A 25304-nucleotide genomic window follows, 5' to 3' on the forward strand; every position below is an offset into this window, starting at 1 on the left:
ACTTGGGTTCCATGGTGATGGGTGCGTGGTTTTATGAGAGCCTTCGGGAAAGGAGTCTGCAAGTCAGGATGTGGTGGAAAGCCTGCCCTAAAGATGAAGGATGGCAGGGGTGACCTTAGGGTAGAGGGCAGCAGGTGCATTCTAGACAGGGCAACAGCACATGTGAGGTGGGCTCTGTAGCCCGGGAGATCCTAGTCATGCAGAGCTGTGTTTGCATAAGAGAGACCTTCTTCAGGAACTTGCTGTCTCCTGGCCACACCTCACTTCTCACCTCTGGGACTCCGTTCCAGGGCCCCCTGTGGCTGGGGTTCCCTGGGTCAGCATCCGCTTTCTAGGACAACATTACATCAAGATGGCTTTAGCTCGGCTGTCTTCCTTTGTGTGCCCTTGGCCCATAAGAAACCCATGCATCTTTGCCACACCAAATAGTCGTAGTGAAACTAGACCACAGATGCTCCCCCCACCACCCTGCTGTCTTCCTCCAGTTCTCTTTGTGTTTTAGATCTGCTCAGCTAGATAGAGATCAGCCAACTGGTTGCAAGGTGGACAGAAAAAATGAGATGTCCCTCTTCTTTGCAGGTACGCTAGTCTCTCCAAGTTATTTTCTTAAAGGAGAAGCAGCAGGTAGCTCCCCAGGGAGTATAAAGAAAAGCCATTTCAATCGCCCCTAGACCAATGTCCCAGGAACTATTCTCCCTCCTCTCCTTTCTCAGTCTTCTGCTTCCATAGACATGGGGACAAGGTTAGTGGGGAGGGTGTTGGGAGGATGATCGGGGACATCAAGTCAGGCTGGACAGCTCTTAATAATAAGTCCTGGGGGGTGTGCATGTTCTCCTAAAGCATGTGTCTCCAATTCCTAAACAACAAGAAGAGTCCCATTCAGTACCCCATGGTAGACATTTTCTTGGGTCAACGTGCTTCTTATTTGCAGTTTTGTTCACGTAGAAATGATATGTAAAAATATGCAGACATTTATGCTTAGTTTTAACCAGGGAAGGGTGGGTCCCAGAATCTCAACTTCCCACTCACTGTGAGTCTTATCAGAGAAGAGAAACTGGCTTACGATATTCTTTGGTTAAAAAAAAATGAATTCGATGCAAGCTCTTTCTTCTGTACGAGATTAGTGTGGTTTCTCATTTCAGTGGAAGAATCCCGAGAAACACAGATGTTAGAATCAAGCTTTAATTTTTTTTCCCTTCCTTATGAAATAGTGACATTGGGAAACCTAAAAGGAGAACTGAAAATGGAACTTAGTGAGGAAGGAGAGGAAAATCTTTTGCCTGATTGAAATGGAGTAGGGGGGTTTCTACTTTGATGTTAAGATGAGTTCGTCTAAAGGGATTGAAGATTCACCTACCCACACATTGTCCTCCTTACCTGTGCTTCCATCCTACCCTGGGTTTCTTATGTCTTGGGCTCTGATTCAATTCTAGGAGTCAGCTCAGGCTTTTAAATCAAGGAGTGGTGGTTGTATGTTTGGGTCACCCTTTCCCTCTGAGTGACAGGTTGGGGTCCTGGATTATGAGTATGTTACAGTCACTGTACACTTGACAGAATGTTAGAGAAGATTGTATGCATCCAGGGACCCCGCTCAGCTTTCTCCTGGAACATACACTGAACACTGTGAGGCTGATACACTCCAAACACTCATTCGAGGTTCCAGTGCTGGAATCCCCACCTGATCCCCTCTCCTTGCCCCTGTCCTACACACACTGCAATGCAGTAACCTCTAAAGCAGGGTTCCACAAATACCTGCCCAGATTATTTTTGTAAGCCTGGCATCTTCTCAAACAAATTTTTTAACCACAGCATGAACTACCAAAATTCCCATTCTTATCTCCCTCTTTCCTCAAATTATTTCTGATCCCAGCCCAGCTGGTAATATTGGGAAAAGCTGACCAGCTAGAGGAGTAACATGATGAAGTTAAGCCTCCTTGTCAGTTTAGCTGCGTTCTCTTGGCCCCCGTCATCAAATGTTGTCAGGGCAAACAGCTTGCTTGCCCGAGGTCAGCGTCTACAGCAGGGCTTCTCCACCTCAGGACTATTGACGTTTGGGGCTGGATAATTCTTTGTTGTCGGGGCTGTCCTGGGTCTTGTAGGATGCTTAGCAGCATCCTTAGCCTCTTACACACTAGATGCCAGTCGCACTCTCTCCTTCAGTTGTGACAACCAAAAATGTCTCCAAGCTTTACCCAATGTCCCCTAGTGAAGGGGCCAGAAATCACCAACCCTACTCCACCTGGTTAAGCACTGGCGTATAAAGATCACAATTTTTTAAGAAAAATCCCAACCTGGTCTCTTTCAAATCTGGACCATTTTTCAGAAACTTGCGGTTAAGGAGGGACCTGACACCTTCATCTTATAAATTATGACGGTTAATATCATGGTGTGTGTTGAGGATTGTCTCCTGAATTTCTGCAGCCCTGCTTTTATGACAAGAAACTGAAGATTGCTGTGAAATTAATCGTTTCAGAAAGGTTTGCAGAGGGAGGGATAGCTCCAGTCCTTGGCTGTTCCCCAGTGCTGGCCAGTATAAATTGCCAGTGCTTGTTGACTTAGAGATTAACTTTTAATGATAGAGAAGCTTATGAATTTTTCAGAATTTTTTTCCTCGTTGGGTGCTGCAGCCTGACTTGCTATCAGCAGCATGGGATCCCTTCCAACTGTCCTACATCAAAGCCACAGGCTGTCACCCAGGGCTTTATCTTGTTCCGTGCAGGCTGGCTGCATATGTTGGCTCTAAATTTTTTAATCAGCCATTTTCCAACTCAACTGCACATATCAAACTGTAGAGACAGAATCCATTAAACACCGTCTGAAACCAGCAGGGGTCTGTGGCACCGTGATTGGATATCACTCAGGCAGAATTTCATAGTAAGAAATTAGAGGAGTATACATTTTGCTAAAATGTCAGCAGAATGCCTGCAGGACTTAAAAGCAGGTAAAACATCGTCAACAACAAAAACAAATGATAATAATCTCTGGACAATCCTTTCAACGTGGTAAAGGATTTCCATGTCTCTTTAAGCATCTCATTTTCTCCAACCCCAATTCTTCTCCATTTCTCCCTTTCTTTTTTCTGTTCATTTTCAAAAGGTGTTTATTTCAGAGAAAACAAAGGAATAGACTTGTAAAAACGTGTCATTTACTCCAAGTCGTGAAAATAGAATGTTTACACCTTTTATTAATTAAAATTTTTTTATTAAAGTATAATGGATTTGCTATAGGATGTAAGTTTCAGGCATACAACAAAACGATTCACAATGTTTAAAGGTTAGACTCCATTTACAGTTATTATAAAATATTGGCTATATTCGCTGTGCTGTATCATCTCTCCATTTTTAAAATCAAATCAAATGTTAATCAAATAAAAAGGCAGCTGATTCGGTCATCTCATAGAGAATAATTTTTTGCATTTAAAAAACATGTAGATCAGCTTTAGAATACTGAGGGTTCCCTGTTCCATGGAGGATAAACTATTCATAGGGCAATCACTCAATAAATATGTATTGAACACCTATTTTCTGTCAGGCACTAGCAGAGCTATCAACTTGAAAAGCATTTGGGTTTCACTTCATGTTAAAACCATTTCTCAAAAATGCGTTTTTCCACTCTGCTGCTTTAGACTACAACAAATGTCTTGCTGGAAGTCATCGTTTTGCAAATCAATTCTGCGTTGAGGAATGCTGGCATCAAAAGGGCAGGAGGGCATTGACCTGATGCATATATTTTGGTATTGCTTTTTAAAAAACACAGTTCCCCTTGTGAATTTACTTTCCTTGGTTTTTTTTTTTTTTTTTAAGGTGGTTAATTGAAGTCCCTGACGAAATTCTTTTTTTCTTTGAGATTTTACGTTCATTCGTGAGGTGGGGAGAAATTTGCTACAATCCCTATAAGGTTGTTTTTTTTTTTTTTTTCTCTAAAGGCCCTCAAAAGCATTCCTTTTGCTAAGAAAATTCAACTGAGGTGATTTTGCAAACGTCAACAAATGGACCGTCTAATCTTAAAAACTGTTTCACAGAGGGTTAGTCTTACATCTGAAGTGCAAATCAAATTTCGAGAGATGAGAAATCATCTGTCTTGATGGTGATCTACTGCTCAGAGGATTTCTTAGCCTGGACAGTTGTAAAGACATTAGAAATAAATTAGGTTGTGAGACCTTAGGGCCATCTTGATTTGAACCTCTTTGGTGCCTGAATTGTGTATTTCATCATGATTGTTTCAGTTTGGTTAAAATGCTGTTTCTTTGCAGGTTTCTCTCTCCGAGGAGAGTACTTCTTTAATTTCCTTCCTCTAAGCCACAGCCATATTGGCCTTTCACGATGCAAATTTAATTATGTTACGCCACGTGCACTAATTTGAAATGATGTTGAATTGCCCACACGGGTCAGGTAAAAGAGTCGAGCAATTCCCAGATACTCAAGATAGATTTTGTATGATAAGCACTTTGATCAGAATCCGTGGTAGCTTTTTGTGGCAGGGACAGTCGTGCTCACAACGTATTTTGTCTTCTTTTATATTTTCTAGCTTCCCTTGCAGTTAGGTTAGGGCCACGTGACTGGTTCCAGCCAAGAGGCTACGAGTTGCCCCTGCTCTGTGTTCTCCTGGGACAGTGAGCCTGGACGCCACATGTTGAGGTGGCAGAGTCAGAAAATGGTGGTGCTTCCATCTGCCTGGGTCCCTGAGTCACTGTGGAGTAGTGTCCCCCATAATCCACATGGGGGCATGTGGGGGATGCAAGAAATTAACCATGATTGTCTTAAGCCACTGGGACTTCAGGGTTAATTTGTTACCAGGGAATAAATTAGTCTCTTCTGATGAATTTGTTCCCCTTTTCAAATTTACTTTTTCAATATTTACTTCTGTTTTCCATATGGCAGTATATTGTGTGTGTCAGAGCAGACGGTAGCCTGGCGCCTTTGCTCACCTGTAGCACATGACGCAGAATATTGCAAGAAGGAGGTTCTCAATAAAGTCCGACAATGTAATTTGGGTGGGTTTTTTTTTTTTTTTTTTTGATCATTTCTTTTCTCCCATCTGTTGAAAATTTGGAACCTCACTCTTTTTTAATACTACTTCTTTCTCTTGCCCACAGATGCTTTTAAAATAACGAATAAAAAATACATCTCCTTGGTTATGGATTTGATAGCAGGAACTAACTGTTCCTCTTGACAGGTCTTAATCAAGGTGAAACACACCCTTTATAAATATTTTTGTCTTCGAACAATGGTATCACCGAGGCAGACACACTCTTCAGGGCAGGCAAAATGAGATAATGATATATGTGGGTAGACTTATGAATAGACCCAATTTCTACCAGGAACTTGTGTAATGATCAGCCTGGGACTAGAAATTGAGCATGTCTTGTATTTGTGTACACGCTACTCAAAGGGAACAGAGGTGCATGTGACAGTTACCACATACCCTGGAAATTATACCACCTCGATTTTAGTTGACGGGCAGCTCTGTGAGAGCTCTGAATGCTTTCCACTGCTTGAGATCTGTTACATACATGCATGCACGCACACACACACACACACACACACACACACACACACACACACACACAAACTCACTTGCGTACACATACAGATTCACTAAAGCCATGATTGCAGAAGCTGGAAAACTCAATTGCATTTTAACCTTGTGAATAACTTTTACACTGCTTTATCAATATTTGACAATGAACTTCACTTCCTCTTAAAATAGCGGGCATTTTTAGCCAAAGCATTTGATTATATTAATGTATAGAAGTATTTTAGACATCATTGGATGTCTTCTGGATTTCCTGTTGAGCACATTATTTCTGCCAGTTATAAATTACTTTTCACTATGATTCAGTGCTGCTGAGATAGCAGATTCAACTGCACAAAAAGGCATTTTATTTCCTATCATATTCATGTCAAAAATCTCCCGTGGCGCATTTTGAAAAAAAGTGACCGCTTTCCATCAAATCAGCTGCCTGAACAGATTTTCAGAAATGAGCAAAAACTAAATTCAAAGCTCATCACAAGAAAAATAATAATTTTCACTTGCCTAATGCTTTACTCATTGAAGGGGTAAGCCTTCTTCTGAGGTTTTGAAAGAATCGTGGAAGCAAGCTGTTTAAAAGCACACGCTCTGAGTTCACAGGGAACTGAATTCATAGCCCAGCTCTCCCACTTCTTCGAGATGTTACTTTGATCCCTCTGAGCCTCGGTTTCCTTATCCATAAAGCAGTGTTGACTATAACAGTGATAGTAATTATCTCAAGGAGTAAACAAGACAATGAATGAAATATTCGATAACAGATGCCAGGCCATAGTGTATACTCAGTATTCAGTATATGTTGGCTCTCATGTGGACCCTAAGCTCAGAGAAGGCAAGTTCTGTGTTTGCCCTGCTTTTACACCTCAGAGCACAATGCCTGATCTAAAGCAAGTGTTTAATGAATATTTTTAAATGATGAGTTGAGTATTAATATTCCGAGTTTCCAAGTAAGGTGGGGGAACTGGGCTCCCAGAGTTTGATTGGTTCATCCTTCTGTTATTGACATCGCTTTCGTCATTTATCTGTCCCTTCTTAATTTCAGTTATACATTCAACAGGAATTTGATAAGTTTAAGCCATTTGCGTTCTGATTGCTGTTTAGGTCACGATTTGCGCACCTATTAAGTGTCAGAGCCCACACTGAGTGCTTCAACAGACTCGTCTCATGAATTCATCAAAACAGCCCTGCCAAGTAGACGTTACTGTCAGAGTTAATTCTGCAAAGGTATCTTGCACACCTACCATGCGTCAGTCTCTGGAGGTTTTATAGTGAACCATACAGACAAGGTCCCTGTCTTGAAAGTATTTATACTCTTGCAGAGAACGTGACCTGGAGCAAATAATGCACATGTGATGGGAGCAATAGAACAGGGGGCTTAAGATGTGGTGGGGACCTTGAGAGAAGTGACCTTGGCTGGGGCCAAGAAGGATCCTAAGGGAGCAACATCGAGGCTGGAAGTTGGGTTCATGGTAAGTGTTGGATGAAGATGGCAGAGGAAGGTAGAGCAGGAGCATCAGCCTGGGGCCATGAATGAAAATGTCACATTTGAGAACCTGGTGGCAGAGCAGAATGACCTGGGGCTGGAGGGGCAAGACAGTGTGCGGGGAGAAAAGGCTGCCCAGGAGCCAGATGGCAGTGCTCCCTCAGCTCTGATAGGGATCTCTGATTCCTGTCACCAAGGAGAATGGGGCATTATTGGAGGGTCTTAAGCAGGAGAGTCACGTGGGCCAATGCGTGTTCCAAAAAGATGGGCATGGAGTCATCCTTTCTCTCAGAGCGTGGTTCTCAGTATCCGCATCTCCCAGGAAGGGCAGATTCTTGATTCTCACCCCAGAGCTAGTGAATCAAAACTATGTGTGTATGTTTAATTGAAGTAGAGTCTGTTACAACGTGTCCATTTCTGGTGTACAGCATAATGTTTCAGTCATACATATACACATATATATTCATTCTCATATTCTTTTTCATCTTAGGTTACTACAAGATACTGTATATAGTTCCCTGTGCTATATAGTGGAAACTTGTTGTTAATTTTATATATAGCAGTTAGTATTTGCAAATCTTGAGCTCCCAATTGATACCTTCCCACCTCACCCCACCCCCCCATCCAACCCCTGGTAACCATACGTTTGTTTGTTCATAAGTTCTCTGGTTGATTTTTAAGTGCACCACAGTTTGAGAAGCACTGGCTTTTGGTAAAAGGTTTTCAATCTTTGCTGCACGTTGGAAACACTTGAATAGCTGGAAAAAAAAAAAACAAAAACAAAAAAAACACCAATGCCTGGGCCCCAACCCAGATGCCTGATTTAGGTGGCCTGGTGCAGCCTGCATATGAGGAGGGTCCCTCATCTCCTCCAGGTGATTCTGGTGTGCAGCCAGAGTTGAGAACTGCTCGGTCAGAGAGGATGCGGGGGAACAGGTCAGTGTTCCATGATGGGGACTGTGGCAGCCTGCCTTATGGAGGTGGATAAACAGAATAGATGGATTCAGGCGATATTGAAGATCTGACTACACGGTTAAGAGGAAATAAACCAACCTGGTCCCGTGCATCCTCATGTCACAAAACCATGTGCTTCTTCCATACCCTGGACTTCGGCTGCCATGCTATCCCCCGAGGGACGATGCCCACTCCTTTCTCTGAGGGACGATGCCCACTCCTTTCTCTGAATGGTTTCGGTTTCTTGGGTCCTCAGGGCAGTGCAGGTGACGGACCACCTACCTCCCAGCCTCAGCCGTGAAGATCATTAAGATGATCCGTGAAAAAGCACAGCCTTGTCCATGATCCTGGAGAAAAACCACAGTTTCTGTCCTCAGTAATACCAAATTCTAACCTTGACTGTATGGCCCCACATCAGTATGCAAGGCAGCATGCTACGTGCTTGAGGAGTAAAATCTTTTACTCTCATAACCAGCCTCTGCTTCTGGCCCTGTTACTGTTAGGACTTCCACTTTGTAGACGAAGCAGCGGACAGAGTTCAGTATATGGTCCAGTGTCACAGAGCTGGTAAGGGGCAGAGCCAAGATTGGAGCCCAGGTCCGACTTTTCCCAGTTCTCTGGGTCCCTGATCATTGTGCCCTGCAACTATTCCGGCGGGGAAAGGAAGTCTAAAATGTGACACGTAGAAGGCTGAGATACCTACAAGAGCTAGCTGATACATGGCGGAAGCCATCAAGGAGGGCTTCCCTGAAAGCAGGCGGACCCTGCATGATATGTCAGATCTGAAGTGGGGGAAAGCAGAGAGGAGGTCATTGCAGGACTGGGGTGGGGTTGGGGTGGGACTGGTGGAGCCCTGCAGGATCATAAAGGAATGGGTTGGTTTTCTGTGCAGGGTATATTTGTGTATTAGCTGCTCACTCAGGGAACTGCTGCATTTGGAGCTCCTGGGTTATATTTACTGCATTGGCAGAAGCCAGCTAAGACATTAAAAGGGTGACTCAGATGCAGGGGCTGTCCTCATTGGCTGGCAAACTCTGGGAGCTAAGCCTTGCCTTCTGCAGTCAAGGAGAAGCCCATCCTTTAGAACGGAGACTTTGACCTGCTCAAGGTCTTCTCCTGGAGAGGAACTCAGACCTGGGAAAGAAGGACACTCATGATCTCATTTCAACTCTTCCACCAATGGGGCTGTAGCTGCTTGAGTGATTTTTTTTTTTTTAATATAAACCCAGAATATAATTGAGCGTGCACAGGACACCAAACTTCATTGTTTTCTCTACAAATAACCCTGGAACGGAGCCCCGGTAAAGACTCAGAGGCACGATTGCACATTTCATCAGATTTGGCCCCAGTGGTAATAATTGAAGTAACAATAAACCCATAATGTGTTGAACCCTCCAGTGTGGAGACACCTGTTACGGTCATCATTACTATAGCCCTCTGAGGGCATTATTTTAGAGCTACAGGTACAGATGCTCAGAGAGGTTGAGTGCCCTGGCCTTGGTCACACAGCTGAGTATGTGACAAAAGATAGGGTTTGATCTTCAGATTTTTCTGATTCTAAAATCCATCCTCTATTTTTTTAGGATGATGCCCTCTGTGCAGGGTCAGCTATCTCTGAAACTGCTTCATCTTGGAAGCTTGGTTTCCTCCCTGCAAGCAGGGGAAGCCTGTTCTGCCACTTTAAGTGTTATCAGAATCAGAATTGGAGGGAGGATGAAGTCCTCAGGCTGCAGAACGCTAAGTGCTAGTAACTCCTGAAGTTTGTTAAAAATGACTGTGTTTTCGGGCAGTCTGCTGAGTGTCGTACATGTACCATCTCACTTAACCACTCAGTAGTCCTGCGAGGGCCATATTATCAGTATTATTCCCATTGCAGAGTTCAGAGTTGAAAAAATTACAAGTTAAGACCTGGAGAGATCTAATGACTTGTTCACTGTTGCTTGGCTTCAGAGTGGAAAGTCAGCAACTGATCCTGGACAAGAGAGGTCTGACCTTGTTCTACAGGAGAGGTGGGCAGAGGGGAGGGAGACAGGCTGTAGGAGATAGATGGGAGGAGAGGAGTTTGGAAGCAGCAGCCAGGCACTGAACCCAGTGGTCACGTAGCCACAGTCCAAACCTCAGTGCGTTCTGGAGGCGGGAGCCCGGGTACCACACCCCGTGGCTGGGAACCGACACTGTCCCGGCTGTAACTTTCCAGACTGCAGTGCAGCAGGAAGGCAGCATCCGCCAGAGCAGTTTGTCTCTGAAGGAGGATGAAAAACATGGGGCTGTGGAGGAAAGGAGGGCCATGCCAGCTGATGGGAGTGCTTTATGGGAGGCGCCTCGGCTCTCCTCCGCAGGGCTCTTGGCTGCCTCCTCTTCCTCAGACACAAATCCCTGGGCACCAAGGGGCCTGGAAGTGGAGAGGAAACAAGAACAGAGTGAGCTAAATCCGGGTCAGCAGGTGGATTTAGCACTGCAGCTGCTGACAGGCACATCTGCCTCGGTCCCCCGTAGCCCAGAATTAAAGATGCTTTATCAGGAATGTGACTGGTCAGAAGCCAGCTAAGTTTAGTCTTTACCTAAGTGCGGAAAGTGGCGCTTCCCAGGACACAGCCGCCAAGCAGCGAGACATAGTCAACTAGAAGTTAGCAGGTTGGGAACTTGGTCCCAGATCTCTCATGGATGATTGTGTGACTGTGGGCGGCTACTTTCCTTCTGTGGGTCACAGCTAATTGACTCAGTCCTTTAGTTGTCCAGGCAGTTGTCAGAGCCCACTATGTATGTGACACCCCGCGAGGTACCAGGGATGCTAAGCATGTGTTGGGGTGCTCAAACAGGACCTGCTGGACTGATGCTCCCAGAATATAATTTTGAGAAATGCTCATCTAGGCTTTTCAGAGACTGGAACATAATTGTTTGTCACCTATAAGATGCAGGAGTTGTGCACAGAGAGGTCATGACTTCAGCCTGAGGTCCCCCCAGCTAAGGACAAATCAAGACCAGAACCCAGGCACCTCACGTCTACTCCAGGGCTCCCCGTCCCCGCATCTGGTTTCTTTCATAAATTGAAAAGGGCAGGGAGGGGAGTTAACATCTGATGAGTGTTCACCCTAAAAAGGGATAATTCTAGAAGCTAGTTGCTAAGCCATAGGACCTACTATGGTGCTGTGCACACGTAATCATCTCACTCACTCCTATCAACACACTGGGGTAGGTGTCTTCTCTTAGCCCCAGTACTGCAGACAAGACACTGAGGCTTAGAGAGGTTCAGCCACTTGTTCGATCCCTTTGAGTAAGGAAACTGCAGAGCCAAGATTTGGACCCAAGTCAGCCTGCCTTCCCTTGAAGCACAAGGTCTCATTCAGGCCTCTCAGTAGCCATGCAGGGTAGAAAATGGTCCCCCACTCTGCAGTCGAAGACACTGAGACCCAGAGAGGTTAAGAGAATTGACAAGGTCCTGCAGCCAGGCAGTGGGATCGCAGGGTACAGACTCCCTTCTGCGGGGTCCTCGACCGCGCAGTGTTTCCACCAGTGCAAACCAGCCCGGCAGTGATGCTGGTCTGAGCTCTCATGTCTGCATCGACGGAAGTCACAGTCTTGAGTGGAGAGGATCCCACACCTCGGGATGGGCTTGGGTGATAGCTGTCTGCGCTAAGATGGTACTGAGCTTGGTTCTCCATCACTTTAAAAGAAAAGCCCAGGGCAATACTTTCCTCGGCTTGGCTGGCAAATCACAACGACCACGCTGCCTCTGTCTGACCTCCGCTAGTAGGAAGATTATTTGGCTAATTGGGTAAAAGGCCTTCATGCACATGTACGTATTCTAACCCTAATGAGCTGTCGACGGGAAAGGTTTGCCCTTGGTCTGGTTCACCAGCTGATGTTTCTCCAGTGGAAAAAGACCAGCACAGTAAACAGAACCTCGTTTCCATGGAAGCTCACTCTCTGGCTTTTTCTTTCCAGCACTTGAGAGGCAATTACTTGATTTCTCTTTATTATGGGGGGTGGGGGGTTCATACAGCCAGGCTGTCAAGCTTTCTGATGGAGGTGCGCCTTCTTTCTGACACCAGGCTATGTTAGGGAGTTTTGGTTTCATTTCCATTACCATCCTCCCTTCAGATCATTAGCTCTCAGGCAGCAGTGTCCGCCTTCTGGTCACTCCTGCTAATTAAAGTCTAATAGAGCCAAGGACTTGACCCGGGAGGAGGTGGGATACACTGAGAAGCCAAGGAAACTCGTTGAGAGATGGAAGCCCCTGATCACCTCCCCTTCTGGGACACAGACTATCAGACCAAGACCCCACAGCCACACCGGGGAGGGACACTACCCCATCTAGCACCTTCTCATCTGAATCTTTGATGCCCCTTTGTGGCCCATGTCAGAAATACAGCCAGCGTGGGCTGATCTAATAATACAAACACCGTTTCCTAAGGGTTTGCTGCATGTCAGGCACTGGGCAGGGCGCTTTATATCCGTGGTCTCAGTGGATCATCATGATCGCCTTTGGTAGACTTATTATCCTGATTATTCAGATGAGGAGACCTGAGCACAGAGAGGTTGAGTAACTCGCCCAAGGTCACATAGCTACAAAGCGGCAGAGCCAGGATAAGAACATGCCATTGCTGTCATTTCTTAGGGAGGGCTCTGGCTGCTATAGCCTCCCCAGAAGAAATCAGTTATGACAGGAGACTGGGAGGGGTGTAGACATTTCTCGGCACCTGCGGTGGTGGCTCTCTGTATTAAATTGAACAAAGTAGGGGTGCTGAGTTAATTGTCGGGGCCAATGAGAAAAACAAAACAACGCATTAAAGAAGAAAGTCAACATAAAGCAGAACGAAAGAGTTCCTGTTTGAGGCAGGGCAGACTCCATTTCAAATGGTGCAGGCCACCTTCCCATATTCCTGAACCTGACAGAGACTCAGTTTCCTCATCTGTAAAATGGGGATAATACTGGTAATGACCTCATAAAGTTGTTTCTCATGGAATTTCCTGTTCTGTGGAATTCTTATTTTCGGTGAAACAGTTGTGTACAAGACAACAGTTAAATGCAGTTAAATAGGCTTATTTACTCTGGAATTTGTTTAATTCTTAATTATGATCATAGGTATTATGAATTTTCAGGAGGGAGGAGTGTTTCTGGACCCCAGAATCCTTTTCCTGGGAGAATGCATGTTCCCATCTACTTCTTCGGACACCTTGGGACACCACTTCAAAGAGGTCTTAAAACAGGTCCCACAGTACGTGGTCTTGAAATAGGCATCAGTAAATGCTAACCCCCTCCCTTTTGTGCCCAAATTATTCAAATAACCATTCCTGTTCTTGTTAGATTTAAGCTTCATGGAGGCAGGGACCGAGTCCGTCTTGTTCCTTTCTGTGTTGCAGTGTCTTGCATTGCAGGACACGCCATAAACATTGGATGAATGAATAAGGAAGTGAACCAATGAATGAATGAATGAAACTTAGTGTAGACTCAGCCTGCTCATCTTCAGTCTTTGCTATTTCTAGTTGTACTCAATGAGGCCAGTGGGAGAACTCAGACACCTTGAGGAACTTCGTAACGGGGGTGGTTCCGTTGAGCTGTGTTTTTTGTTTTTCAGTTTTAACCCCTGCGGGCACCACATCTTCTGACAGAATCCCAGCTCTAGCCCCTAACCAAATCGTTTTGCTGCTTCCTAGTGAAGTAGTCAGATGTCTTCTTTGCATCTGTATTTGGAACATTTCTGAGTGTTCCCTGTGGGTTCGCACCCAGAGCTGAAGAATTCTTCAGCTTCCAAGGGAACAGAATAAAATACAGTTCATTGGAGCTTAAAAACAGCACTGAGAATATCGTGTATCCTGCATATGCCTATTGGCAAATGGTGATGGATGGACCACCGGTGAGTGTTGTGACTCCTTTCCGGGGGTTCTCCTTTTATATTTAGAACAGAAATTCCAACTCTTGTTCTCTGGGCATTATGCAAAAAAAAATTAATTTTAAATTAAATAATGGTTGAATTGATCAAAGTCTAATAGATTTCCTTACCGCAGAACTTCTCAGAGACTTTGTGCAATTCGACACAGCATTGTCCAAATGTTTCTGACCATTCTTTCGGAGCTCTTCTGAACCCTTTCTTCTGGAGTATCTAATAAAATTGCTCAGCAGAACACCCTTTGGGAAATTCTACCTTCAAATATATGGTGCAAAGTCTCAATCCAATCTTTATGAGCTAGAAAACAGTCCTGCTCATCGAAACTGTGGAAAAGAAAAGATAAAGCACCTCCTGAATTGATCAGAGTGATAAAGATGCCCTGCATAAAGCCAGAGAGATTTTCATTTGTTTTATAAAACAAATCAAACTACTCATGATGCTTCAAAACTATGACCATAAATTGTCCGGTGTTCTTATTTACATCGTATTAGAAGTAACTTCTTTTCTAAATCATTTCATAGGATAGATGAGATTCTTTTTTTGCATGGAGCTGGGTTTTCATTTTCAAATTTCTGAATAAAAATGACTTAAAAAATAGGGACTTAGAGAATTCATTTATTTTGTAATCTGCTTTTTAAAAAATTTAATTGAAGTATAGTTGATTTATAATGCTGTGTTAATTTCTGGTGTACAACATAGTAATTCAGTTATATGCACACATGTATATTCTTTTCATTTTCTTTTTCATCATAGGTTATTACAAGACACTGAATGTAGTTCCCTGTGCTATACAGTAGGACCTTGTTGTTTATCTATTTTATATATCATAGTGTGTATTTGTTAATCCCAAATTCCTATTTATCACTCCCCTTCCCCGCTTTGGTATCCATAAATCTGTTTTCTATGTCTGTGAGTCTATTTCTGTTTTGTAAACAAGTTCATCTATATCATACTTTTTTGTTGTGAGTCAGTATGTTCTGAAAAGAAGAACAGAGCACTTTATTTGAATGTCACTGTTCCCTACTCATTAAACTTTTCTGTGATAAATACATTGTAAATCACTGAACAAAGCAGAATCCATTACAGTTTGAAGGATAATGCTGCCCTTGTTTGAAAATAAAGAGAGAACTTCAATTCATAGAACAGGGATGAACAGGAATGGCCCACCACCTGTTGTACATAAAATTGTACTGGAACACAGCATTGCTCATTCATTGACATGTTGTCCATGTCTGTTTTCACACTTCATTGGAAGAGCTGAGTCATTGCAACGGCGATCTCATGGCCCTCAAAGGCTGGAGTATTCATTGTACGGCCTTTTACAGAAGTATTTGCCAATATCTTTCATGGATTTATAGGGAGATGTGAAAGGAATGATGAGATTACATAACCAACCCCTTGATGCTATAGATGGGAAAACTGAAACTAGAGAAGTTAGGGCACTGCCGACCCATCAGAGAAGGCAAGGGTGGATTTCAACCTAGATATCAACACCAACCGAGAGGTAGCAGCCGTCTGGAGGGCTGGTCGAGTAGGTCTCAGGGCTCAGAGAGGGAGGATGCAGTAATTGACTAATCTTCCATGGTCCAGGGGTGCGAGAGCAGCAGGATGTGTGTCATGACGACTCTATGGATATTGACTATGTTTGCTCCATTCATTACTAACAGTTGTATTACCATCTCCCTCCTTGCGTGTCTGCCCTGTAAACACTTTCTTCAATCGACCCCAAAACGCAAAAGCTGCATCAGGCCCTCGTTAGGAGCAGTGCTACCTGGAGGTTCAGAAGTGACTCTTATCCAAGCTCGTTCAAATGTCTTTCTTGGCAACGACCTGCCTACCACATCCTGAAAAGGATTTAGTTTGGGATTTCCCAGCAACTGGACTTGTCTGTCACACGATCCTTAACGTTTAGTGAAATATATCCATGAGGGCACTAGCAGGCATGTAAAATGGGAAGTCGTGAATTTTGTGGCTTTTGTCACCCAAACTGAACATCTCCATGTTTGTGTTTTTGTGCAGCTGGACAATCCGGATGAGCAGGCGGCCCAGATCAGACGCGAGCTGGATGGACGTCTCCAAATGGCAGACCAAATAGCCAGGGTAAGGAAACTGTGGGGACACTGGCCGGGGGGGACCAGGCCAAAGTCCTGGAGTACAGGAAGCACACTGATTACTAAGGGGCATGGAAGGATAAAACTGAGGCTCAGAGAGGAAGGACATGAGGACAGTCACCCTGATTGGGTCCCCAGCCCTCCTTTCTCACGGCAGCTGTCCCAGACACAGCACATGTATTTCCTCTCATCAGTCCAGACTCAAACTCCAGCCTCACCTCTCTTCTGAGTCCCAGACTTAGAGTTCCATCTGTCTGTTGAGCCTTTCCACTTGGATAGGCCCCTGCTTTTCATGTTGCGTGTGTTCAAAATCTTACTCCTTATCTTCTTCCTCCCACCAAGTACACATAGCTCCCTTTACTCCTCTTCACGTGGCCTTCATCTGGTTACTGTGGATGAAGGCTCCTCTGTCTTTGTCAGTTTCTCCTTCCTCCCCGCGTGGCTCCACACTCAAACTGCCACCCGGCTCACTGATTCCGCCTCTTAAGTGTGGGTCCGATCTCTTCACTGCTTTTCAGCATCACTGCTAGTGCTTTGATTGAGGCCTTCATCTTTCACACCTGGATCTTAACAAGAGCCTCCTGATGGGTATCCCTGGCTCCACTCCCTCCCCTTCTCCTGTCCGTCCTTCGTCCGATTGCTGTTCTAAAACCTCGTGTACGAACAGCTCAAGAGAGAACCTCACGGTCCTTCAATAGAATCCTCCATTGTCCCCAGAACAAAACCTAACTTCTTCAGCATGATCTTCAAGGCTTTCAAGTCCACAAACCGTATCCTCCCTTATTAGTCACACCTCCCACAACTTTCCCGCCAGAACTCCCCCATTCCAGCTACACGGAATGTCTCCCTTTGAACGTCCCAGGCTCTTTCCAGCCTCGGTGCCTTTCTACCCACTAGTGTTTCCGACTGGAATCACCTTTCTTCTCTCCTCCCCTCAGCAAGCTCTCCCTCTCAGCCTTCAGTCCTCAACTTAAAACCCTTTTTCTGAGAGCTGAGCCAGTCCTCCCCACTTTTGTGCTTTCTTTATGCTGCAGGTAAACCTTTATTATGACAGTTCATCAAGTGGTGACTACTCATTTATGTGTCTTTCTCCCATAGACAGGACTTCTCTGGGGCTGGGATTATGTCTTCCTGTTCATGACTGTGAACCTAAATTGTTATCTCCTATTCTCACTGCACTGCTGTTTGTGTTATTATTAACACTAGTAATGCTAGGAGCACTTACTGAGAACTGAGTCTGCGTCAAGCATGTTAAATGGTTTACATCTACCATCTCATGCAGTCCTCCAAACAGTCCTGCAGGGGTATTACCATTCTAGTTCTAGGGATGGGAGAAACCCAGGCGGAACTTGATAGGTGCTAGTGAAGAGGCTCCACTGGACCCTTAAGTCTGTCTAAACGTGATTGGGACAGGGTGAGGACCTCAGCTGCAAAATTTAAAAACTAAAGGGGGAAAGTGCAGTCATCGAAGTAAATGATATTTTAATGTAATATTTTGAAAATGATAATTCATGCAAAAATATCCAGGAAGAACAAAATAGCAACACTTTAAATAACAGGATCCTACTGGTTCCTTTGGCCATGTGAGTGAGGGTAGGGGGCTGTGGGACTTGGGAGGGAGGACGCGCACAGAGCAGAGCTTGGCATTCAACGTTCCTCTTTATGGAAAGAAGTGTCTCAGGGTTTGTGCACGTGGAAAGGAATTCTACTGGAGGAGAAACCGAAGAGAGATTCCAAGAGGCAGGAAAAATCCCTGTTCCTGCTTAAGCAGTTTTATTGAAATGGTTTGCATCTTGTTTTTGGACACCTTCAAAGTCTGTAGTAGAGTCCAGTCTGGTGGCTAAAAATAGTATGCAGTTATTTGGCTACAGGTAGTGTAAAAGGCTCTTGGGTTTGAAAATTCTGCTTGATGTGGGAGTAAACATCAGTAAGGCTTTAGAATTTACTTTTGTAAACTCAGTGTCTGTTCAGCTGATTATCTAGAAAGTAGAGGTCATTTGGTCCATGCCCTTCCCTTAAGCAACTATGACATCCTCAACAAGTAAGTGTTCATGCCACTTAAAGGAAATATCTCACACACACACACACACGCGCGCTTCAAACACTAGCTCATGGCACCTTTATTTTAGTTGTTTTGTTTGCTTTGAGGCTTCACATGATAATTTAAGAACCTTGTACGGGCTAATTTTAATTTTTAAAAGACATAGGTGAACAACTGTTACTAGTGGAGCCAACATGCTCATTTCTGAGCAGTGGATCAAAGAACTCTGTCCCCTGGCCCACACACGCCACTAGGTATTCTGATACCAAAGAGGGTGTCGTTGACAAAGTAGCATCTAGACTTTCTTGGACAATGAAATAGTCAATTAAAGTGAATCTTGGTCATTATTTACAGACAATGAAGAATAATTTCAGGGTATGTGGAGGGTATATTTAAACACTCAGGGTACTGAGGATTTCTGTGAGAGTCTGTGCACTACTGCCTCCTGTTCTCCTGGAAATTGATTGTCTTCTTTTGCAATATTCGTTCATGCCAATGGCCCCCTTGTCAGAGTTAGTTGGTCCTGGACAGTAAGTAAGCTCCTTGCTCACGTGGAACCAATCACAATTCCCAGCCCGCCCTGGTCACATGTGATTGGTCCAGAGATGGATGCAGCTAAACCAATGAAACCCTTCGCTGGGACCTGTGGACTGTGGGCCCACAGAACTGTGTCTTCATGTGGCAGAAGGTTGTCTACAGCCATGTTCAATTCTTCCATGGAGGGAAAAGAAGATAAAAGAGTGAAGCCAACATACCGAGAGACAAAGGGACCTCTACTTATTCTGGACCCTCTGCTGTATAACTGCTTTTCCCTCAGTTGAGTTGGATTCCAGGAAAAGTAAATTCTCCTTTTGCCTAAACCAGCCTGGCTGATGCTGAGGAAGAGTGAGAAATATCACATCTACTAAGAATTAAATAAAATCTCAAGCTCTCAGATAGGGGCTAGTTCATGAAGAGGTATCGAAACAAAGCACCCTGGCTTATCTTCTTTCCACATGCCCGGATTTTTCTATTTCCGGCATCACAGTGAATTTTACTGAGGGTGTGCATTTCAACCCATATGGTTGAACGTCAGTACCTATAAATATCATAACCAGAAATTCCTGGAGATAGATGTCAGCCGTCATACATAATTCACTCTGTCCTCTGAACTAAAAGATGAGTAGAGCATTTTGATTGCAAATTAGAAGCACCAACTCAAGGAAGCTTATGTAAAAGAGGGGTTCAATTCTAGAGATCAAGGAGTGTCTCACAGAGCACACAGCAAACCCCTGGGAAGGACGTGGACCCAAGAGCCACCAGGTGATCAGGACTTTCCGCATCTCTTGACTCTGTGTCCCGTTCATTATTCCTTCTTCCTCTGCACACCATCTTTCTTTGCTTCTCAGGTAGGAAACATGGTGGTTCCACAGTTTGTATTTCCAGGAAGGCCAAATAGTAACTCATTCAGCCAATCAACCTCTCTCTCTCAACTCTTTCTCCTTGCCTCCTCTTTCCCCTTTTCTCACTACCCTCTTTAAGTTCACAACTTCAAGAGTCAGGCCCCTGATTGGCTCCACTTGGTTCAAGAGCCAAGCCCTGGAGAAATCGACCAGGTCACTGTGGAAAGGGGTTGAGGGTCTCAATGAACGCTTGGATGCTGGAGATATTTTATCACTGAGGAGGAGGGTGGTACCTACAAGGTAGGGCCATGCGTGGGCTGGTCATTATCAATTGGGAGACACCTGAAGATGCGTACAAACATAACTAATGCTTACGTGGTGTTTACCGTGTGCCTGACTCTCTTCTAACCGTTTTACACTTGATAATCCATCTGATCCCCCAATAACTTTAGGAGAAAGGTGCCATCATGACCACCCCCCATTTCATAGAGGAGGCTGAAGCAGAGACATTAGAGGACTTGGCCAAGGTCACTTGACCAGAATCTCCTTTCTTAACCAGTATGCGCACTACCATTGCAAAATGCCTTCCCAAATACAGGCCCTCATTTTCCCAGTCACCCCAATCCAAGAATCTAACGTACCCTTCACCAAGGCCTTCCCCTTACCTCATCCTGACCTCCCTCTCTGCTAATCAGTCCTTTATTAAATGTTGTTGGGCCCTGGCTGTGCAATTTCACAGAAACTCTCATTTAGACCTGTGACAGACAGTCCTGGGAGTTAAGATAATTGTCCCCAACTGAGGCGCATCAAAGAGTTTAAGTGATGTACCAAAGTGCACTCAGCTAGTAAGTAGAAAGCTGAGTGCTGATTCCAAGTTGGCGTTCTTTCTTTTGAGCAGTCCGATGACAGGCAGGAAGTCTGCCCCCAGCTCCTCCCTCCCTGATGGTCGCTCCTTCAGGAAACTGCTTTCTCTCTTCCACATAAAGTTGCTGGGTGTTCGCTTCAGTTTTTCCAGAAGGCTAAATGAAGCCACAGCACCAGGCAGAACAGGCTCCTGCAATTCTGAATCCCCTCTCCTCTGATTTGCCTGGAATCTGGGAAAGAGACGGTAGGGCCCCTGGTGGTCCTGCCTGCCAGCAGTGTTCTCATCATCACACACTTATGGAAGGAGTGTGTTTGTCTTTCCTTCCGAGGAGAGAAGGGGAGGCAGGTTCAAGGTGGCTTTCCACTACCCGCAACCCTATACCAACTCAGTCACACCAGCATCCAACGAGTCACCAGACAGAGACAGGCTGCGTGAGCCTCCCTGTGAACATCCCACACGCTGCCTTAACAGTTCCGTGGAGAGCTCTGAATGCATTTTTAAAAAATCTGGTAGAAAAGACTTCTTAATCCCTGCTCAAACATTGTCCCAAATCCTCCCAGGTTGATATTAAAACGTCCCCAAATTTCAACCAGGAGTCAAGTTTCAGTTATTTAAATTGTGTGACTAGAAGTTGACACTGGAGCTTAAACAGGCAGATTGTGGCATTAGTGCCACTGTGATATTTGCTAATTGCTTTTGGCCGAATTTTAGGGGAAAATTCCAAAATTCCTGAGCTAATTATGTAAGACAAATAATACCGCTTTTGTAGCATTAGTGGCAGAGGTCTGGGAGTGAGACACCATTGATTTTTCGAGCCATCATTGAAATGTGGAGCTGTCATTTAAACCCCTGCTCTCTGCAGAGGAAAATTACCGTCTCATCCCATGGTCCCCTTGCAAACACTGATGATGTGCCTAGGTGAGAAATAACATCCAAATAGTTCCCTGATGGAAAAGTTCTGTCCCATACGTTGCCAAAAATCAGATAAAAGTGGAATCCTTTCCTACCAGGGAATGATACCACCCTCGGCTTACAAATTAATTTTGTTGTGCCAACTTCTAGCCTGCGTCATGAAGGAACGCAGTGTCCGGGAACAGAGTAGAAGTTTAGTTCAATTTTTTTGTTGTTGTTGTTGCCAGAAAGGATGTGTGTAGGGAGCATCTGCCTGACTCTGGCCTTTGTCAGGTGGCTGAGAACTCGGGGAGATCTGAGTTCAGAGAGAAATGTAAATGCCAGGGAGGTTCATTCAAGGGAAAGGAAGTCCATCTAATTCACAGACGCTCAGAAAGTAAGACTGAGCCCCTTCAGGACAGGTTTGAGTAAAAGGGCTAGTCCGGGGAACTGTAAGACCTGTGCCCAGAATGCCTTCTAACATCTGTGATGCTGGTTTGCACAAATGACCACCAAGACCTTCTTTCTCTCATTTAAGCTGCCCACCCTTCCCCCATCACTCCTACACTCTACCCAACACCCACCATCGCACTGTCCACATTGGCGGTGATGGTGGACTGGCCCCTGCTGTGGAGGACTCGGCTGTCACCAGCGCTCTGCTGAGCACGTGCGCCGTGCACGGAGGGTACCCCGTGCTGAGAGGCTTTACCTCGGCCCGATTGCCATTTGGGGCCAGATAGTTCAGCCCTATCAAATGGTAGCCAACCAACATGGGCTCTGGGTTTCCAACTCAGTTCTACTAGTCATTGGTTTAACTTCTATGCCTCATTTTCATCCGGAAAATGGGAATAAGTGAGAGCGCTAGCCTCATTGGTTTGTTGGAAGGATTAAATGAGATAAAGCACGTTTAGTGTTTAGCTTAGAGCCAGGGACACCTGAAAATGCCAACCGGCATCATGATCTTTACTCTAGTCACCATCATTATTGTTGGTTTTGTTGTTGTTAGAGTGGCGGCAGTAGCGTGGTGCCTGATATAAATGCATATGCATATATGTATATGCGTATGTATATATGCATATGGGCATGCGTATATGTGTGTATGTGCACACACGTGTGTGTATGTATATGCATATGTATATACGTGTGTATATATGTACATGAGTATGAGCGATGTGTATATGTATACGTATGTATGTGTATATACATAAATGGTCAGTGGTCAGAAAGTATTAACGTTGGTTATTATCTCTCACTCTTCACAATAACTCTATGAAGTTTATTATTATTCGCATTTCAAATATAAAAACTACAGTTTGGACCGGTGAAGAAACGTGTCCAAAGTCACACGATTCTTACGTAGCTGGCCCAGGATTCAGAGACGAGTCTATTTCAGCAGTGTGGACGGGATCAGGTTCCTCGGTGCCCCTCTGTACTCTGCACATAACCTCTGTTCCCTTCGGGTGTCACATGGTGACACCTGATTGGCTGCTTTCTGGCCCCAGCTTGAGCACTTACCTGTCAGCGGACTCTTTTATCCCCAGGGATAACCATACCGTCCGACCCGGGCTAGGGCCCCAGGAAGTGTCTGAGAGGTTGGATAGAATCGGTGTGATGCTGTTGGCCAGCTCCATGTCTAGACAGAGTCCTTCTGCCACATCCTTCCTTCTGATCACCCACCACATTTTATTTGAGATTTTTGTGGTCTAAGGATCCCTTATCTGAGTGGGTGGTACCCAGTGACAAGGCGGGTACCCTTGTCAGCTTTTATATGTACCCACTTCAATCTCTATGGGTAAAAATGCATATGAATTTATATGCAGAAAAGAAAAGCAAGTGACTGACAGAGCTCTTTGCACTTTCAAATGCTATTTTTCAAGATGTTCCAAAAATCCCTCAGTGTGGCCGAGCATCAGTAACTCTGGTAGGAATTGTCCTTGGGAGACCATCCTTGTGGTGCAGTGTTATCAGCCCAAGACCAAAATAAACGGCCGGCGGAGAGTTTCTTTGGAAGGCTTCATCCATCCATATGCTTGGGCTTTCATAAAGCAATATGAATAAACAACCCTGTTGTCAAGGCTGATTTACTTTTATGCTTGGGAGTGCAGCAGTCGAGGATGGATGACTCCGTTTTCCTTGTTTTGGCACAACTTCGGCTTTGAAATGTGTTTGTAACGGGTCTGTTGTGGAAGACTCCGCTTGAGAGCCTCAGCCTGGATTGGCAGAACGCTGTTTCTTCTCAAGGCTTAAGTGCCCAGAGCAGGAACATGGCCTTGCTTTCCCTTGAAGACTTCAGTTTTATGGGCCTCTTTTTATGATGTCGTGGAACTATCCAAGTTCTAGGAGGAGCGATTGTTCTTTGGATTTTTCCAGTATTCTGCTGCGTAACGTTTGATGGACACCAGCTCTGGGCTAGAAGGATGTTATCTGTAACCGCTGTGTCTTATTCCAAAACTTCAGGACTGTGGAGTTAAAAGGCCTTGAGTGAGCCCCAAAGATGGGTGTGATGAAAGGACTGTACTTGAGAGTAAGGTGCCTAGAGGCTGATTGGCAGGAAAGAACCCACATCACAGACATGGTTTTTCTCTCCATCTCCATGGCAACTGCAGGGCCAGCAGCTTCCAGTAAAAATCATGGATACCACTTACCCTGCTCCCCCCAGATCTCATATAGTCATGAGGTCTGGGCCCCAGGACAGGAAGGAAAGAGACAGGTCAGTGTAACAGCCTTCAGGCCATTAGCTTGTAACCTTTGCTGCTTGGCAGCCTTGAACACGAATTAACTTATCCCATTCTTCCCTTCACTCTTAAGAAGGGCCATGTTCAAAAGGAGATGGGGAAATATTTGGTGATCCTGTTCAGTCAGGTAGACCTTCTTGGATTCACAGTGGCCTATTATATATTTCACAGAGAAGAGCGAAGACCAGTGACCATGTCTCAGTCAACCCAAGTCAATGTCGAACTCTTCCTCATCCGTCAGACTCTCAGCCCAAGGGTCACCTCCTCTGGAAAGCCCCCACTGATTGTCTCAGGAAGAGTTCACTTCTCATCTGCTTCCATTAGAGCATCTACTTTGATGTTTCCCTGTAGGTCTTTTGCCCACTAGCTGTAAGTTCCAGAACAGTCCACATCCTTTGATCACCATCCTCCATGCCTAACACTGTGCCAGGCACAGTTTGGCTGGCCGTAAATCTCTTCTAAGTCATGGCGACCCAGCAGCCCATGGCCTTTGTCACGAAGGATACCCAGACTTCTGAGGCTCACAATTGCCCTCTGATAGAGCTGAAGGATGATAAAGCCCACTGTACAAAATTGTCAAAGAGAAGAGTCTTGTGTTGCATCATTACGAGGTCCTGCCGAGCTCATCAGTCCATTTTATCATTTCCGAAACACTCATCCTGCTTCTCCTCTCACATTCACCCACAGTGTGTTTAGAAAGCACCAGGCTGTGGGCTGAGCCCAGCCTTCAGGTGGGAAGTGATTACACCAAGAGGTTCTAGAAGGAACCAGTAGTCGAAGGTTGCTGGGTGGATCTCAGACCCCTATACTCATTTACATGGAAAAGCAGAATCTGACTTTTCTTCCAGCACTTAATTTCGTCATCTCGCCATCTCCTCCTCCTAGCTGACTTTTAGCTGCATTGATATTTAATATGGACATTTTGACGGGCCATCCATATGCATTGAATACCGACTATGAGCCAACCATTATACTGGATAACAAGAATTCACTAGGGGTGTAAAAATCGGTCTGGTCCTGCCTTGTGACTCTGCAGGGAAGAAGGACATTAAATAAATTTCACTATTGTTTCATTAATTATAATTACAATACGTGTTACCAAGAAGATGAAGGAGGTATTACAAGAAAGTATGAAAGGGGGATCCAACCTAGTGAACTGAAGTTTTGAGGCTGAAATGTGGAAGATGACAAGGTGGCTGAGAGTCCCCTAGGGAGGCAGGTGGTAAGGGGAACACTGATGCTGGCCTCCAGGTGGGAGAAAGACCAGCGTAACCCAAGGGCATCTCCAAGCTCTGTGAAGGGGGTCTGCTATGTGAATCTCAGTGAATCTCTGTCACTCTCACTGTGTGAATCTCTGTGAAGTTTTTGTGGTGGCAAAGGAAGAAACAACCGTCTAGCTAATTAGTGGGTAGGGGGGAAATA

General features: G+C 44.9%; 1 protein-coding gene across 12 annotated transcripts in view; it reads left to right on the top strand.

Moving 5' to 3' along the window:
• The window catches only part of CADPS (calcium dependent secretion activator), a 416509-nt gene that overhangs the window by 160644 nt on the left and 230561 nt on the right, over positions 1-25304 (top strand). For all 12 annotated transcript variants that reach the window (XM_032458143.1, XM_032458141.1, XM_032458140.1 and 9 more), the window contains exon 4: positions 15877-15957. In XM_032458143.1, coding sequence (XP_032314034.1) covers positions 15877-15957 — 81 coding nt within the window. The remainder of the gene's footprint in view (positions 1-15876; positions 15958-25304) is intronic.

The sequence above is a fragment of the Camelus ferus genome, chromosome 17, assembly GCF_009834535.1.
Source record: "Camelus ferus isolate YT-003-E chromosome 17, BCGSAC_Cfer_1.0, whole genome shotgun sequence".
In the NCBI taxonomy this organism is placed as follows: Eukaryota; Metazoa; Chordata; class Mammalia; order Artiodactyla; family Camelidae; genus Camelus; species Camelus ferus.